At 49.3% G+C, this 19483-nt stretch overlaps 1 protein-coding gene across 1 annotated transcript; it reads right to left on the reverse strand.

Moving 5' to 3' along the window:
* Positions 1-262: 262 nt before the first annotated feature.
* On the reverse strand, positions 263-7015 carry LOC127231018 (alpha-1-antitrypsin). The gene is made up of 4 exons (XM_051196392.1): positions 6388-7015; positions 3441-3711; positions 1542-1692; positions 263-484 (listed from the first exon to the last, which is right to left on the reverse strand). The coding sequence occupies exons 1-4, from the start codon at positions 7013-7015 to the stop codon at positions 263-265; spliced, it is 1272 nt and encodes a 423-aa protein (XP_051052349.1).
* Positions 7016-19483: the final 12468 nt, after the last annotated feature.

Here is a 19483-nt window from a genome sequence, read left to right on the forward strand (position 1 = left end):
CACCTTCCATGGGGACCTTCTTTGTGGTCCTTAAAGGACATCAGATCTGGAGCTCCCCCACACTGATGCTCAGTCTATGTATCTGTCTTCCTGTCTTTGCATGAGGCCCCTTTGAGTAGCTGCTCTCACCCCACAGATTAGTAAACCACCATCCCAGATACAATCATGAGCACAGGAAGGTCAGACTCACTGCCTAACTCCAGCCTTCCTGTGGGCATCATAGGCCAGTCACTCTCCTAAGCTGTGGCCAGTTTTCTAGTTTCTAGGTTCTCGACTCATCCTTGGGAACCGATCTGATGCTAGTAGGATTCATCACTTTCCCCATGAAGAGAAGGTTGTGGCTGGCCTCCTCCAAAATTAATACTATGAAGGGCCTATTGAAGTGGAGGGTGTGGAGGAGTGGCTTGGGGATGCTCTGGAAGTCGGAGATGTTTTCCTCTTCTGCTCCATCCTCATCCATGGTCAGCTCCACCCTGTGTACTGCCTTTGGAGACCAAGGTTCACAGTGTTGAGGGAGCAGGAGTTGTGCCAACACCACCCTCAGCAAGTGTCACACTGCACTGGGCCCAGGATGCCCAGAATTCAGACCCAGCCCTGTCCTGCTGAAGGGAGGTGCATGATATTGCAGAATGGAGGCTCATTTCTGCATCTCCCGGAGTTTCTCCCAGAGTTCAAGAACACTGTGGCTTGTTCTCCACTCAGTCTACTCTACCACCCACCTCTGGCTTCACACTGTGGCTGTGTTCCTCACTCTGCTCCTGGCCCAGGGGCAACCTGGCTTTCTAGGAGCAGCGTGCTTGTCACCTCAACTGTTTGCAACCCTGTGCCTGTGCCGTGTTCACCGCCCTGCCTCCCAGAAGGATGGCTTTATTGTTATCTGTCCACCTCAGGCCACTGAGTCCTGGGATTTTCACCCTGAAACGAATTTTCTCCAGGTTCTTTTTCTAACCCTGAACTTCTCTGAAGCCTGCCTTGCTGTGACTTTACTGGCTTCTGGGGGTCAGGGGCACTCTCCTGCTGCTGGCTCAGATTCCATCCCATCCCTTCCTGCTGAAGTCCCCAATGGGCCTCATTCTCCATGCTACCTGAATGTGACCCAAAGGCCAGACCATTTAGCCGCTTGGTCCAGCATCTGCTCCGTGGGCCTTCCCTGCAACTTTGCCAGCCAGTAACTTAGCACAGCCTGATTTCCAGGAAAAGCCCCCTTGTGTGGTCTGGCTGTACCCCCTCCCCATTCTGCTTAACCCAACTTCCTAACCTCTGCAGTGTGGTGGCAGGGATGACTCAGGATGAACAGAAGCCATTTGTGTATGCTACCACGCTTGTAATCACAGAGGCACGAGGACTCTCTGGTGCACAGACACAGCATTAGAGCTCCTGGCTGTTTCCCCAGACCAGCCATCTCTGAGGGACAGCCAGGCCCAGAACACCGCTGCAGTGAGTTCACAGAATACCGTGGGTGCTCATTGGTGCTCCCTGATTGAGTCTGAAAATGGAACCATATGAACCGCTAAGACGGTGACCACAGGGTGTTAACCTACCGTGGTGACCCTCAGGGGTGCCTTTGGCATGGTGATTCCCGAGAGATCCATGTGTTCATAGAACAGATTAAGGTTGCTGGTAGCATACTTGAAGTTCTCCAGATGAAGAGCAGCAAGAATGGAGAATTTGGGGAAAAACAGCTGCCCCCTGCTGCTCAGGGAGATGGGAGAAGAAAACACAGTTGAAATCTTGTTGCCTAACAACACCTCCCCCCACCTCCTGACTCCCGGAAAACACAAGAGCAGCTCAGTGCTGCATGTCTGCAACAGGCAGGCTGCACCAGGCACTCTTGAAGGCAACTTCCTCCCATCGTCTTGGCAGAGGGCTTGCTCAGAAAATGAGATGGGGATCAAAGAGGCTATGGGTTTGTCCAAAGCTGCAGGAGGGACAGCTTAAATTGAGCATTGTTGACCACACTGGCCTATTTTCTCCGACTGAAGAAAATGATGTGTACCTGGTTGCCTGGAAGGCTCCAGTAGATGTGGTGTAACAATCTGGTGGTCTTTGTGCTATTCTATGGGCCAGCCTTCCCAAACCCTCCCAAATCCTGGGCAGTGTTTAGTCTCTAATTCTGAGCTTTCGGTCAGTAGAACCCATCCTTATGAAAGGGGTACCATGTACTTTGCATCCTCTGTCAATAGACTCCATCCTTATGGCTTCCTCCTTAGACCCTTGCCCTGAGCCCTGGCTATGAGCCAATAGAAGTCATTCTTATTGTAAAGTCAGAGGCGGTTTGCTACTTTCCTAAGGAGTTTCTATGGAGCTATGCCTAAAGCTTTGTTGTGATAACTGTCACATGGAAACCTTTCCCTGAAATTTTACTGTGTTTAAATGTAGGAGAAAAATAATCAGTGAGGTCAAACTCTGGAAGTTTCCACCCAGCACCTGCTGGGGTGGTGCTGGCTGACTTGCCTTTCACTCTTCACCTCCTGAGTTCTCTCTGTTAACTGTGGAGGACACAAAGCCACGCTGTTTCTAAAAGCTGAGGGTCCTTGAGCTATAGTATCACTTCTCAGAGAGGCCGTGACTGCCCTGGTCCAGTTGGAAAAAAAAGTTTCTATTTGTCTGTGCTTCAAATTAGCCAAGCTTCCGTTCCTCCCGTCTTGGACTTCAAAGGTCCTAGGGCAGACTGAGTGACACATTTTCTTGTTTGTGTCTCAGAACAACACCAACGATTTTCTTTTGGCATGTGGCCACCACTGGGTCTGTCACACACTGCCTTCATATGGCTGCTGGGTACACACTGTCCTTTGCAGTGCCTGATTTGTTTAAACGTTTGTTTCTCTCTTTATTCTCCCTAACATAAGCAACAAGAAAATACTGTGTTTGTGCCACACATGCAAAATGGGACCTGTGTTGAGCCATTACTGCTCAGCAGCTGAGTATGGTTGGTGTTTCACTATGCCTATGCACATCATGTTGTTCACCTTAAATACACATAGCATCATTTCTGAGATGCTTGAAACCCAAGGATATGAGTCTATCTCTCTCCCCTTTGGCTCTCAGGTATTGGCCCAATGGAATTGCATCATAGTTCCAGATGCCTTCATGGATGGACAAAGCATTGGTAAACCATGAATGAGTCTCCCAGTTGTGATGGTGGTGATGGTGATAATGATAGTGGTGATGGTGGTGATGATGATGGTGATGCTGGTATTGGTGATGATGGTGATGAAGATGGTGATGATAGTGATACTGCTGGTGGTTGTGTTTTGTGTGTTTTCCCCATCTTTGGGAGGTGTGAATGGCTGAATCCTGTCTGATTATAAGTGTGTGACCAAGTCCCAGATCCTACATCCCAAAGACTAGAAGGGTCTCCACCTCTCACCCAGAGCCAAGGTGGCCTTGGATAAGGTCTTGTAGCACTGGGGGAAAGGTGGGAATAGTTGGTTTCTCACCTCAGTGGTAAGGGCTTAACCCATGTGTCAAAACTCTCCTGCAACAGTGCCTTCTCACAATCCTCAAATCTCCTCTCCTCTGGAAGAATGAAGACTCCTGAGATGTTGCAGGTGTAGGGCATCTGGAGGACATAGCTGTGCAGGTGGGAGAGATACTGAAAACGGAACCAGCCTACCCGCTGCATCATGGGTACCATGATCCGGGCCCCCTCACGCATCGTGAAGTACTTCATTTCCGTGAGCTTTGGGTTGAAGCGATATTTCCATTTCCCTGGCAAGAGAGTGCACAGGAATCAGAGGGGCCAGCAACATCCAGGGCACATAACACTTTATCCATCAGGGAGGCCCTAAGGCCGATCCACGCCAGGAATGTTCCTTGTGGCAAGCCACACAGGCACATGTGAGAGACCCTTGTCCACACAGATCTTCTGAAGAAAGGGAATATAAACAACTGAGGCTCTGGCCAGGGCTTGGGCATCAGCTCTTCAGAGCCAGGCTGAGCCTGACAGTGTTGTGGACATATTGAACTGGGAGCTCCAACTGGGGCCAGGGACACTGGGGAGGACCAGGAAACGGACTTTCTTGTCTAACCCTGACCGGATATGGCAAACATGTTGTACAGAAGAACCCACCCTTTGAGATAAAGCAGTCCACAGCCTTGGGAAAGATAATCAGAAAGTTGTGAGAGTTACAAAGAGAAAGGAGGAGGGAACTCGGAAGCAAGTTTTTCCCTTCAGCAGCTCAAAATGGTCCACTTTCTGGGGTCCTAAGTCCTTAATCCCCAAGCCTACACCTCTCAAAGTGCCAGGCTCCATTCTGGCTAGCCACCTGGCTACTGACATCCACACTCCCAAGAAGCAGTTCAAACTCCATGTACCAAACAAAAGCTTGATTTTCTCCGTAGCCACCTCCTTCGAATAGTAATAGGAAAGGTGCCCAGATAAAGGATAGGACGCCCGATTACATCTGAATGTTGGAAGGATAACAATTGTAAAATATATGTGACATTTTGTGGTCCCTTGCTTTCCTCCTAAAGCTGACAATCTCTCCCTGGGAGCTCGTCAGGGAAGACTTTCTGGAAGCTGGAGATGAGCCCTGAAGGCGTGCCTATCACTATGGAAGAAGAGAGGAAGAAAGAGCAAAGCCTGTCACGTGACAGGTGGCATCAGGCAGACTAGCTGGGGTCATGTGGCTCAGGTAGGGCTAATGTTCCTAGTAGCCTGTGGTGCTTTGGGGGAGAGGAAGAGTAGGGAATGGGAGAGAGGTGGGGGGGGAATGGATCATTCAAGGGTCCTGGGGAGACAAGTTGAAGAGAGGACTCATTCAGAAGCAATTGCTGCTGGATGCAGGGACACACATTTGAAGTCCCAGGATGTAGGAGGCCGAGGCAATAGGTTTACAAGTTGCCGCCCACCACTTCCCCAAAGAAATAAAGAGGAGAAAGGAAGGCACAGTCATACTAACTTTGGTAAGAGTTAATGTAACTTGGCAAGCTGAACAAGAGTAGTGGCCGTGGTTGAGGCAGTGGTCCGATTTAGCACGTGGTGTGGGGAGAAAAGATACCCAGGGTGAGAGACTATCACAGGCCTGGCTTGGGCTGGAGTCAAGGCAATTTGCTGAGCCTTGAAGGAGAGGGTCATGAGAAGGGAACTCCCTGGATGGAGGAAAGCTTCCGTTTGGAACATGCCAAGCTCAGGCTGCTCCACTGGGAAGGAGGTGATCAGGTGGCTGGCAGGCATGGGGATCTGACATGGAGTTGGGGGCCTTCAGTGCACAGGAAGGTTGGAGACCGCTTACATGGCCCAGCTCACTGGAGGGAAGACCCTAGAATAGACAAATCAGAGAAGGAACCCATGATGTGCCAGCATTGTGGTGAGTTCCCAGGAAAGAGAATTGCACCAAGGTTGGGCTGAACTAGGAGAAGTGTCCAGCTGCATGGCCAGCAAGGCCAGGCCAGGCAGGTGCGGAAGGACAAGGTATCCTTGGTCCTGTCACCTTGATGAAACAGTTTGAGACAAGGCATATAACCCTCCTGGAGCTAACACTTGTGTGAGGTATAATGGAAGGCACATTGGCATAGCACCACTGGGCTCCCAGAGGTGTGGGCTAGGCAGTCACGCAGGGCCCTGTTGGTGTCTTAATGCTCTGCTGGCATCGCTAGAGTGTGATTTTAGAACAAAGGGCCCCTTTTCTCATTTGTCACTGAGTCCTAAGAGTAATTAATGTAGCTGGTCCTGGATTGAGATGCCTTGTCCGGAAACTTAGCAAGGAGGAGGGAACAGCAGGCTATATCTGTAAAGGGAGCTTCAGTCTCCAGAAGGGAGGGGTCAGGGATAGAAGAAAGGAGCAGGATAAGAAGTAAATATAGGAGAGGCCAAGGCAAGGAGTCCAGGCAAAGGAGAGGCAGCATTTGTCTGGGGTAAAAATGGCTAACTTTCCAATAACTAGAATAGAGCTAAATGATTCTGACCTCCCTGGAACCTAAGTGAAGTATTGCTCAAGACCTTCCTAATGACCCAATGGACTAGATGATACAGAGGAGAACAGAGAGGGAGAGGGAGAGAGGTAGAGACACAGAGAGAGACACACACAGAGAGACAGAAGAGACACAGAGAGAGAGACAAAGAGAGACAGAGACACTCAGAAAGAGATAGACACAGAGGGAGACATACACAGAGAGACAGAGACAGACAGAGACACACACAGAGACAGAAAGAAACATACACAGACACACACATGCACACAGAGATAGACAGACAGACACACACACACAGAGGATTAGGGAGAAGACTCAAGAGGGAGGTGTCTAGAGGTAGGCAACAGAGGTGGGCAAGAGCAGACACTGCCCCAAGCCACAGGAGCGGAGAACATCCAGAAAGATCTAGAGGAATGGAGGAACTCTCGAGTCAGCAAGGGGCTACCACAGCTCCATTCAAGGCTCACCGACCTTTAAAGAAGATGTAATTGGCCAGAACCAAGTTAGGTAGAGGCTTCACATCCCTCAGCAGCCTCTTAATTTTCCCGTGGGTCCTGTCACGCATGGCCGAGTTTATCTGCTTGTGGGCTAACTCGTAGTCCCCTAAGGAGATGAGGATGATGTCACTGTTGTAGGCGCTCTGGGCTTGTGCGAGAAACTTCCTTTCTGGCTTTAGCTTCTTGTCCATAAACAGCAAACTGCCAGTGTGGATTCCACACTGCTCATCTTGCAGCAGGGCACCCAGCTGGTTCCCGTATCTCATGGGTGCATTAGTGTCCAGGTCTTTGGTGACTCTGAAGCCCAGATTCTTCAGGACCAGGTGGCAGGCTTCCGGCTTATCCTGGAAGGCCAACAGCGTGAGAGGCACAGTGATACTGAGCGGAGAAAGGATTGCGTTTTTGTTCTCATTGATCACCGGCAGCTGTCTATATAGGCTCAAGGCAAATTTTTGGTTGTTGAAGATGAGGGGTGGTTGCCTTTGAATCCCTGGTGTCCGTGGTATGCTTTGAGTCAATGATGTTGGTGGTGTCGGTTTGCCACCAGTATGGGGAACCAGCCCAGCTACCAGCAGCCAGAAGGACAGAATGGAGTGTGCCATCCTAGATAAAGAAAGCAGTAGATCCACTCAGTCTGACCCTGTGGCCCAACAAGACACAAAGCTCCAGAGATTCCTTTGGGGGCCTTAGGTTGGCTTTGGACGGGGATGGTCTGGGAATTCTAAGAGACTGGCAAGATCTTGGCCACAGTCAGGCTCGAGAATCTGGCAGGCCAGAGGGTGACTCGGTCAACTTCTGCCCCTCCCAGTGGAGACCCCAGGTGTGAACAGAGGTCAGAACACCTGCCCACCAACTATGCCAGGACCTGCTTCGAGAACAGAGAAGGGGGAAGTCGACAGCTATTCAACCAAACTGTAGACTGTAGTAAACCCAAGTTGCCTGCTCCCTGTGGGCTTTGGAGTTGAACTCTGAGAGAATGTTCTCGGTATGTGTTTAAGTGAAGCTCAGCTTTCCACTCACTCGCCTGGAACCCCTGTGCCAGCTGCTGCCCAGCTGTGTGCCTTTGCCTTTCTCTGCCCTGCTTGTCCCTTGGAGTCTGAGGCCTTCTGCACCCGCTGGCTTATTCTTGAGTTTGGAGGGGAAGTGGGGCTGGTAGATTTATTCTCCCTTGTTGGTGCAGCACCACGCTCTGGCATTCTCCCGCCACCCAAGAAAGCCCTTCTCCAGCGTTCCCCAGATGCCCCCTGTTCCTTCCATTCGGGCAGTTTCCTGCTCTTATCCACCCCATGGCCTACGTCAGGGTGCTACCTTCTTGAGTTCTCATTCTGATTCTTTGAAGCCCCACCCACTGGTCTACTCAGTTCTTGTCCTTTGAGTCATTGAGCAGGCTCTGAGCAACATGTCATGTAGTCCCTTAGAGCCCTGCAAAACCTTGGGCCCAGGTAGGCCAGGTGGCCTCCTCAGGGTCCATGGCTGGCCGGCTAGCAACAGAGCCAGGGTTCTAACACAGCCTGTGTAACATGAAAACTAAAAGTCCCAGAGACAGAAATTGGGGTTCAAGCTTGAGGTGAAGCTCAGAAAAGCAAAGCAGCCAGCCACTAGCTCTAACTCTACCTCAGACCAAAGGGGGCGATCCTCAGACTGCTCCCGACATCACGGCTCCTCAGATTCACTCAGACTGCTGTGCTCTCCCCAGTGTGGCTAGAGACTAATTGTTTCACATGACACCCTTTTCCTTTCATACCTCCCTCGTGCTGGGATTAAAGGCGAGTGATCCCAAGTGCTGAGATCACTTTCGTGTGAGCTGTGTCTCTTTAGGACTGGATCAATTTCATGTAGCTCAGGGTGGCCTTGAACTAACAGAGATCCATCTGCTTGCCTCTTGAGTCCTGGGATTAAAAGTGTGTGCCACCACTGCCTGGCTCTATAGCTAGCTAGTATGTCTGCTGGGATTAAAGGTGTGTATCACCATTGCCTGGCTCTATGGCTTGTGGCAAGCTTTGCTTTCTGTACTCTCAGGCAAGCTTTAATAAATTATAAATAACATACCACCACAAGCCTGTATCTCCAGCAGCAAAGCTTTATCTTTTGCTGCCCCCATTCAGAAAAGGTGTCCCTCTGTAATAAGAACCTCTGAATATTAACCTTCTAGGCTCTATGATATGCAGTCCTTCAAGGCTGCCCTATTCTTGGAGCTGACCCTGCAGTTGTCTCTGATCATGTAGAGAACCACATCCCCAAGGGGGAAGAAAAACTCGGAGCTCTGGGACCCAGGCCTCAGGCCAGAGGAAGGAAGGTAAGGTTTACTTACACACATCGAGTGTGAGTCTGATGTATGCACAGCTGCCGTGGACAGAGGAGTGAGGGGAAAGCAAACATTACACGCCAGTTCAGGAAGTCATGGCCACATAGCAAGGTCAACATGTACCGTCCTCCGGCAACTGTTCCAGCCTCAGCGCTCCTGCTCACTGGTGTATGGGGAACCTGGAGGCTCAGAGACTGCTGAGCTAGCCAGCTGTGGGAAAGGATCATACAGCAGGTCAGGAAAGAAGTAAGAAGAGGTGCACCCTGGGACATCTTCTCTCTCATGACACCCACCCACCCACCCATCCATCAATCCACCCACCCACCCATCCATCCATCAATCCACCCACCCATCCATCCATCCATCAATCCACCCACCCACCCACCCATCCATCCATCCATCCATCAATCCACCCACCCACCCACCCATCCATCCATCAATCCATCCATCCATCCATCAATCCACCCACCCACCCATCCATCCATCCATCCATCAATCCACCCACTCACCCACCCATCCATCCATCAATCCATCCATCCATCCATCAATCCACCCACCCATCCATCCATCCATCAATCCACCCACCCACTCACCCATCCATCCATCCATCAACCCACCCACCCACCCACCCATCCATCCATCAATCCACCCACCCACCCACCCACCCATCCATCCATCAATCCACCCACCCATCCATCCATCCATCAATCCACCCACCCACCCACCCATCCATCCATCCATCCATCCATCAATCCACCCACCCACCCACCCATCCATCCATCAATCCATCCATCCATCCATCAATCCACCCACCCATCCATCCATCCATCAATCCACCCACCCACTCACCCATCCATCCATCCATCAACCCACCCACCCACCCACCCATCCATCCATCAATCCACCCACCCACCCACCCATCCATCCATCAATCCACCCACCCATCCATCCATCCATCAATCCACCCACCCACCCACCCATCCATCCATCCATCAATCCACCCACCCACCCACCCACCCATCCATCCATCAATCCACCCACCCACCCACCCATCCATCCATCCATCAATCCACCCACCCACCCACCCATCCATCCATCCATCCATCCATCAATCCACCCACCCACCCACCCATCCACCCATCCATCCATCAATCCACCCACCCACCCATCCACCCATCCATCCATCAATCCACCCACCCACCCACCCACCCACCCATCCATCCATCCATCCATCAATCCAGCCTTCCTTCCTTCCTTCCTTCCTTCCTTCCTTCCTTCCTTCCTCACACCTGAAGCATTTGCTTATGTTTGACCATGGCTGAGCATTGAGAAGGGATTAGAGAAAAATATACTAGGACACTCTTTCCAGCAAGCTAGGTAGCTAGGTATCATTTGAGAACACGTGTCCCCACTGTGTCTACCCTCAAACACTTCTGGGACTATGGTTGGGCTCTTAGCCAGCTGTCTCTGGTTCAGCCAAAGAACTGAAAGTTGGCACACATAGATGTGCAAGGATACATGGGTGCAAAGCAACAAAATACTATGTGGAGAGAAGCCATTGTACAGATTATTGAGGCATACACAGTTAAGTTTGACAGGGGGCCACAGGAGTGTTAGTACTCAAGGGCCCCAGGATGTGGCCTAGAGTCTCTTTTTGTGGGATTTAAAGGAGAGTGGGGCTGGTTATTCAGGGGTGTATCCTGGGTGGTTCTTTATTTTGACTGATGGATTAGGTCATGCATTCATCTTTTCCCCTACTGCTCATGTTTCTTCCCATATGCATATGATTTTAATCATATGCATGCCCAATTATGCACATACGTAAGATGATAAATAGGGTATAAGTTCACTTGAAGGACACAATTGCCTTACTACACATGTATCCAAAACTAGCTCAAGCCAGATTATTGGCCTTTCTATTCTTCCTACCCCAGCACACTGGGAACATAGTTGAATAGTACTTTAATTGTTGTTAAGGGAAGAGAAATGTCTATTATTGTTGAGAGATGGTATGTGAAAATCATTGCAGGTGGGGATCTGAAGTTGAAAGGTGCATTGTTTGGAGCTGTGTGCATGTGTGTGTGCGTGTGTGCCTGTAGTATGTGCAGGTAAAAGAACTAAGCTGCAAAACTGAGATAGATAAATGAAGTTAAGATAGGTAGGTAGAGAGAGAGAAAGAGAGAGATAGAGAGAGAGAGAGAGAGAGAGAGAGAGAGACCCAAACCAAGCAGAGTCCTAGTTCTTGACCATTCCCTATGTTGGCCTACCTCAGAACCCTGAGTTGTTTAAGTTCCCCTTGAACTCTCAGAATTTAGCTAGCATTCACTAAGATGAAGCCTTCTCCACCAGGAGGCTCTAAGCTGGATGCAGAGGAAGGAAGGACAGGCTGTTCATAGTCAGAAAGCAGTACAGGAAATGCTGTCTAAATGACTGGAGTAGTTCCCTCAAAGGCTCCTCAACCTGGTGTGTTCCCATGGTATCCATACAACTCATCATCTTTGTTCCCTTTTGCATGTCTCTGGGACGTGCATGAGCCTTGTTCCTTTGTGTAGAAGCAGGAGCAGTAACAGACTAACATTTTGAGTAGGGAGAGCAGCTGCTCTTGACTCATTGTTTCCCCACTATGAGAGGCAGGCATTGTATTTTGCAGGTAATCCCAGCAAAGCCCGAGTGACTTGTTCAAAGCAAATGACCTGTAGAAACTAGGACAAGGTGACTGAGCTAGGCGGTGTGGCACCTAGAGTCACACTCTTCCTTCTCTGGTGAGCAGCTTCATGGGGACCAGCACAGTTTGAAGGCTGGAAGAGGAACAGAACAGTGAGGCTTAGTGAGTAGTGAGTGTCCTGTGCTGGGTGTGCTTCATAGACACCACTTATATCTGACAGCCCTACACACACACACACACACACACACACACACACACACACACACACACACAAACACATACACACCACACACATGTGCACACACACACATACACACATGCACACACACATACACAAACACATACACACTACACACACATACACACATGCACACATGTGCACACACATGCATACACAAACACATACACACCACACATACATGCATGCACACACACATGCATACTACACACACACACACACACACACACACACACACACACACAAACACACACCTAGTTCTTTCCTTGGTTTAATCGTTTGCCCTGGAGTTTCTTCAGCCAAATTTTCTAAGGATGAAACGGGCAGTTGTTCTCATTTGATGTGCCACAGCCTGACAGACTGGGTTGAGAGCACATCTGGACTCTAGCCTCTCTTTGGGCGAACACTGTGATCTGCTAACCATGACTGGGAGATGGGGAAAAGGCATATGAAATCGTCTGTACAAATCCCACTTTGAGATGTTGTATAAACCTCATTATCATAATGAAATACCCAAGGCAGCTTAGCTTGATGGGAAAAAGAGGTTTAGTTAGTTCACTAATTTGAGGGTTCCAGCCATGTTGCTGCCATTGGTTTGTTTCTGCACATAACTTCCTTGTTGGCAGTGTCCCAAGACAGCTAATGACACCATGTGGCAGAGAGTCTATGTTCATATCTGCAAATTTGGCCTCTCTCCCACTTCTTAGAAATCATCAGAATTCTGGCTTAGGAGCTCTTCCCTAACAACCTAACCTACCCTAATCTCTTTCCAAAAGGTTCATCGTTAGACCCATAGTTAGGCTTTGTTTGGACGATGTTTGTACTATTAACAAATGACTCTGGGGGCTCAACTCCTATGTGAAGTATGGTGGGCTTATATTCCTATTCACACTAGTCTAGATATGGAGGAGTCACAAAAGGAGTCTGGGTGATTTAGAGTAGGATGTAGGACTCTGGTTCTAGAGAGGACAGTAGCTACATAAGTTGAAAGAGAGGGTTGGGACAGCAGGGCGAGTCTTGATGAAGGATCCCACCCAGGAACAGGGGTAAATATTCACACAAAAACCTTGGGAACTGGTGAGGGTAGGCTCAGCCAGTACCGCGTTTGCCATGCAAGCATGAGGACCTGAGTTCAGATCCACAGCACCTGTGTCAAAGCTCAGTGATGTAACACACACCTGTAACCCCAGGACTGGGAGGAGTCAGGGGCACATGGATTCCTGAAGCTCACCCACCAGCTGGTCTACTTGAATTGTTCAGGTTCAGGCTCAGTGAGAGAATCAAAAACTAATGAAGAGGACTGGAGGAAGACATCTGCTTTGTCGGCCTCTGACCTCCACATTGCAGTGTGCATGTGTTCACGTACCCACATAAATAAGAGAAGCGGGGAGGAGAGCGGTGGGGAGGGAGGGAAGGGGGAAGTAGAGAGGAAAAGACCTTGGGAGAGGTGTAATGAACACCTGGGAGACACTTTAGAGGTCATTAGGTAACTCAGTGAGCTGTTCCCATCCCGGGCGCCATCTTGGGTCCTATGTGGTGCATCCTGGAGGATCACTGTGGTAGGGATTCTGGAACTGTTTGAACAGAGAGGAAATAGTCATGGTGATTAGTGATGTCTGCAGTGGGCAGGACAGCAGGACTGGCACACACAGAGCAGGGCTTGTCATTCACAGAAGCCAGAGCTCTCATCGGAAGACGAGGAAGTATAGGTTGGAGAAACCTGGACCGTACCAAGGTCTACTCCACTGGAGTCAAGTGAGAATTAGAATCTTATTTTATGCTCTTCCCCGGCGAGTGCTCTGTCTACCGTACCGTGCCTTCTCTGGGCACTGGCGGGGAGTCGTAATCAATTCTCGGCGTGTCCAATGGGGTGAAACACCTGACAGCACCGGAGTATTGATTCCCATCTCTACACATGCACACCCACACACAGCTGACCTTCGCCTGCACTTATTTATTGAACAAACAAATCTTTGAGCCAGTTCACTGAACCTCACCTGGCTAATCTCAATGCTGTTTCAGGGCGGTTACCCCAATTGCTAGAGCACCTACTGCATACCTGGAGCTTTAGATGTAGTACCATATTAAAGACCACCCCCCAGACCCTAGAAGGAATCAAGAGTACCCATGCCTATGTGAAGATCAAAGAGTTCAAGTGTACTGCCCAGTAAGACACAGCTCATGAATGCTTAGCTCTAGGAACGATCCTGACTCCAAACACTTCCCCTTAGATGTTCTTCTTTGGGGAATGCCATTGGGTGAGTCAGCAACGGTAAAAACTCTATGCCTATTGCCTCAGGACTGGACATGAGCTGTCCCATGTTCCCCCCACCTCCCCGACTTCAGACTTCATTCTTCTTAAGGTAGATATCAGTACATGCTCATTTCCTAGGTTTCCAACTTTTTAAGAGGAACCTCCTTCCCTCAAACACTACTGAATGCTATCCTTACATGAGTACTGAAGTTCAAGTAGAAAGACCTGATCAAGATGCTGTTAGCTATGGTGGCCATGATGGAATACCACTCACTGGCTCAATACCAGGAGTCACTACTTTTCATGGTTCCAGAGGCCAGAAGTGCTATTGATTGATAGAATTGGTTCCCAAGCCCTGCCCAGACCTCTTCTTGGCTGACGGATGGCCATCTTCATGTTTACATCCACGATGACCTCTCACCTAACATCCCTCTATGTTCAAGTGGGCTCCTCAGGTCCATGCTGTCACATTCAAATGTCCCCTTTTATAAGGGTACGGATTGGGTTAAGATATACCCAACACACTCATTTTCACTTGATTGCCTTTGGGAAGAACCTGCTTCCGAAGTGTGGTCTCCTTCTGTGTTACCAGAGGTTAGAGTCTTGGCATTTGAAAATATGATTCAACTCACAGCAGCACCTGTCCGTCCTTGTGTAGCACAGTAAGGGATGCTACATTACTATGAAAATTTCCAAATGTCTAACAATGCCAAAATATTTCCATGGTGGACCACCCAAGGCAGGCACTCATGTGGGTCACCGTCCATGGCAACATCCACGGCAACATCCAGGACAACCCTCTGAACAAACAAAGGGACGGCGGAGGATCTATAAAGCCCTTGTCTCTTATTACAAAGTTTGTAATTTATAATCACTCACTGCATTCCCTGTGAATCCCACATGAAGCACAGAGTGTATTCCTGGGCTGGCATGTGGAGGCACACAGTACAAGACGGTCCAGTGAACGTGTCACTTACTCAGTATGCGAGGCTCAGTGGATGCTCGCTTGCTTGACTGAATCTGAACAGTGAATAGCAATATCCCTCAAAAGATGCCCCAACACAGCAAATGCTTACCAGGAAGAAATTATTTTTAGCATGGGTTTAGATGCCACAATTATTAAAGTGCCTCAAGATGGCAGTTTTTGACAACCCTGGGGCTGTTTCTACAGGAGTTTTTTTTTTTTTTTTTTCTCCCACTCAGTTATGCAGTGTCTGTCTATCTACCCATGTAGTTACAGAGATTAAAGCTCTGTTTGGGGCTGAAGGTGTGGCTCAAGGGTAGAGAAGTAGCCTAGAATGTAGAGGCTCTGGTTCGATCACCGGCACTGTAAAATAAAAGTTCATATATATTTATGGAGGATTGAACAGGGTTGCTATGGACAGCCAAGTGAGAGAGGTGATTTAGCCAACAGGATGAACAAAACAACCTCATGAGGGTGTGACTGGGACTTGTTGATGCCTCTCTGGTCTGGAGACGAGGTTAATATTAACAGGCTCTAGTTGATGTGGGATTGTGCAACTGGGGCCTGGTCGCCAACTCCCGTGGATGGTGCCATCATTCACCTCCTCTCTGGTACCTCAATTGCCCTCCATGTAATTAATGCCTGGAGGGTGGAAGTCAGACCTGGGCAAAAAGCGTTACCACATGCTGTGGTGATGTCATTCTGAACTAAAAATGTCTGTCAGTAGGTGTCCCAACACAGCGGTGTCTTTCCATGCAGGCTGGGAGTGTCAGAAGCAGAGGGCCTTTGGAAGCCATCTGTGTCACTGTCTCTGAGCACAGGGAACATGCACGCAGGCAGAGGGACAGGCATGTGCAGTGGATGGGAGGTCTGGGGTCTACTGTCTCTGGTCTTGCTTACATCAGATGCCACTCATCACCGCTAGAGTGAGCCACCCACCACACGTAATAAAAAATACCCCCCTGTCTGTCCTGGAACTCACAACTCAGAGACAGCATTGGCTGTCTCCAGTGCAATGCCAAAGGTGTTTTGGGGGTAGTCAGGAACACTATTCTCTTTTTCCTACTTGGACTGGAATATTTTAAAAGCCCCGAGAAGTCCTTAAGTGAAGACTAATCCAAAGCATTCCAAATTCACCTGACAAAGTTCCCTCTCCTAGTAATCTGATGAAGTTCCTTCCTGTAGGCCAGGTCCCCATTTAGGTAAGAACAGAGCTGTCTCCGGGAGCATCCTGGCCCCTGGAGCATCCTGGCCTCTGGAATATTCTGACCCCCTGGACCTGGAGTATCCTGGCCCTGGGAGTATCCTGGCCCCTGGAGTATCCTGGCCCCTGGAGTATCCTGGCCCCTGGAGTATCCTGGCCCCTGGAGTATCCTGACCCCCTGGAGTATCCTGGCCCCTGGAGTATCCTGACCCCCTGGAGTATCCTGGCCCCTGGAGTATCCTGGCCCCTGGAGTATCCTGGCCTCTGGAGTATCCTGGCCCCTGGAGTATCCTGGCCTCTGGAGTATCCTGGCCCCTGGAGTATCCTGGCCTCTCTGCCCCTTTATTTCCACACTACCCTTTCCATTTACTTCTTAAATGAATGTGTCTTTTTTAAACATTAGAGAAGACAGTGAAATGGTCTGTTTCCACCCCCTCACACTCTCCGCGGCTCCAAGAGAACAGCCTGTTCACTGACCTTAACCATGGCAAACACACCTCGTCCCTCTTCCTGCCTACTTGTCCTCTCAACACCCACACAGATCACTCTTTTACCTGCCTTGGGCCTCAGATGCCATCTTACCAGCGGGCAAAGGGATCGCAGAGGGGTGTTCTTTCTAATGATGCCATCTGAGCATGGTCCTTACCAAAGCACTCCCCATTGCCTGCATAACACGATTCTCCATGGGACTCATCACCTTTCCCCTCGATATGCACCTGCTGTACGTGCCCAAATCCCCCAATGACAGCCTTCCTATGACACACACTTTCGTCTGTTTTGTTCCCGGTGGCACACAAGTGACTGGCACATAATAAATGCCCAGTAAATAGTTTGTAGGTGAATTAACATGTATGCTCTCAGGGGAAACACACACACACACACACAAACGTGTGTGTACTGTTCTTTTTCACAAGAGTCTCTTTAGCTTTGAGTAATCTTTCCATGTTAGCCTCCACAGAACCTTTTTTTTTTTTTTTATTAAAGTCTTGCATGAGTATGTGATGGGGCTATGTTTGGGGATGGGCATACATGCCATGCTACAGGTATGGATGTCAGAGCACACACTCGATTGCGTCCCCTTAGTGTCTACCTTCTTAGAAACGGTCTCTCCTTGGTTCTCTGCAAACTTGCAGCCATCTCTTTGTCCCCACCTCCAATCCTGGAGTTGGAATGCTGGAATTAGAGCTATGCATTCTACCACATCTTTCACGTGGGTTCTGGAAACACAGACTTGGGTCCTCATACTTTCGTGGCCATCTCTTTGCTCAGGGAGCCATCTTCCCAGCCTCACTTCGGCCTTTGTAAGGTAGGGGACTCCATGTGGATCTTTTCCTCTTTGAATGGGGCCGCAATGAAAAGGAATGCTGTGCTTTATTGTCGTGTTGTGTGTTAACAGTCCTGTGCGGCAAATCCCCAGGGACGGGCTTCCGGGGTGGAAGTGGCGTGTCTTCCTCTTCCTTTAAGAGCTCTTACTGAGTTGTCCTCCAATGAGGTTGTACATATTCCCCCTTCCTCACACAGCAGGACATTGTCTTTTTTCTCATATGTTCATAGCACCGGGCACCGGTGCCACGGGTCAGTGCCAAATGGACAGGTGGGCAATGCCTCTTAATTGGATTTACATTTGTTTTTTAATTGCAAAAAGTTAGTAAATCTTACAAATTTCCTTTGGACATTTCTGTTTATTTTTCTTCCTTTCTTTCTTTTTTTAGGCTTGCTGATTATATTATTTGCTGAGTTTTCTTCTGGATGTTTACTGTTTCCCAATAATATATTTGAAAGAAATGTTTAAAAGGATGGTCTTTGTGATACTTGCTTTCAAGATCTTCAGTTTGTTCATGGGCTGTGTTTATGCCACTTCATCTTTATTTATTTATATTTGAATCTCAAACACTTTCTTTTATTTTGAAATGGACTTTATTTTATTTCCTTTAGGTGTTTTGTATTGTTTTGAGACAGGGTCTCTCTGTGTAGCCTTGAATGTCCTGGAACTCTCTTTGTAGACCAGGCTGGCCCCAAACTCACAGAGATCCACCTGCCTCTGCCTCCTGAGTGCTGGGAATAAAGGCGTGAACCACTACTGCCCAGCTTTACTTCAAATTGTAATATACTATTTTGTCGTAGCCTGCAAAGTTTCAAGTTTCCTTCATACCTACCATGTTTTGGTTGACACCCTCTGCCCCATTTCTCATCTCCCCTTCCAACCCTTCTACGTTGGGTTCACTGTAGCACATGTGTGCCATAGCCCTCCCTCCTACTCTCCTTTAAAGCCTCTGTTTAGTTTCCTGGTGTGCGGCCTCCTCAATCCCACTGGGCCTGCCTTGGGGAACAGCAGTCCCCAGGCCCTGAGAGCAATGTGTGTGGTGCTGTGGGTGGAATGTTATAGATGCCTTTGGGTCTCAGCTCCCTTATTGATTATCTGTCTGGTTGTTGGTCGATTATTGATGATTGACCTACTATAAGGACAGACAGAATCGCCATTGGCCTGTCCACTCTGTTCAGCCTTTGTCAGGCGCTGTGATATTTGGCACATGTAGATGCATGATGGCTATTCTTTCATGGTAAGTTGAATGGCACCAACCCCTGCATACTGTTTATACTTTGTAAAGTCAAACACAGCAAGCCTTTGGGTGATTTCTGAGGACAGCCTTATTCAGCAAGGCTCTCTCTCTCTCTCTCTCTCTCTCTCTTCTCTCTCTCTCTCTCTCTCTCTCTCTCTCTCTCTCTCTCTCTCTCTCTCTTTCTCTCTCTCCTGCATCTCAGTGTCTGCCCTGAAGGTCAGTCCTTAGGATCTGAACTGACTGCCTCCACTTGCAGTAGGAGTTGCTGCTGTGTCAGCGTTCTTGTTTGGGCGCCTGACCTTTCTCTGACCTCGCCAGTGTCTTCTTTGACTGCCTCTGTCTGTAGCATGTCTGAAGAGCCCGTTTCACGTCCCAGCCCCCCTCCCTTCTGCCATGGCTGGCTTTCATGTCTGTTACACTGGAATCATTGTTCTGGTGAGAGGTGAGGTACATGGCAGTGGACTCAGGCCAGCAAGCCAGGGAGGCAGCAAAGGTGAAGGGTGGGGTCATGGACTCAGATAAGAAAGAGGGAGGAGGTGGGCAGAGGGGCAGCCAGGTTATCTGAAGAGTTAATAAACACACCTCCCTCCCTTCTCTGGAGTTCCCAGCAGGAGGTCAAAGGAGATGGGCCCAGAAAGCAGAGGAGCAAGGATCTGGAACTGTTGCAAGGAAACCTGGGAAATATGTTTTGATCAGCCCGAACTGATTGTTGGTTGGGTTATGGGTCATTCAGTCCTAGTCAAGGTGTGGTTATGTGGCTGGGCTTGGATTCCAAGGGTATTGGTTCAGAGACGTGCACTCAATGGCTCCAGACCTTTGGCCAGCAGAGACCAGGGAGCAGGGGGCCCAGGGTCAGCCTAGGTCTGGGAGGGTGGCATG

The sequence above is a fragment of the Phodopus roborovskii genome, unplaced genomic scaffold (assembly GCF_943737965.1).
Source record: "Phodopus roborovskii unplaced genomic scaffold, PHOROB, whole genome shotgun sequence".
Taxonomy (NCBI): Eukaryota; Metazoa; Chordata; class Mammalia; order Rodentia; family Cricetidae; genus Phodopus; species Phodopus roborovskii.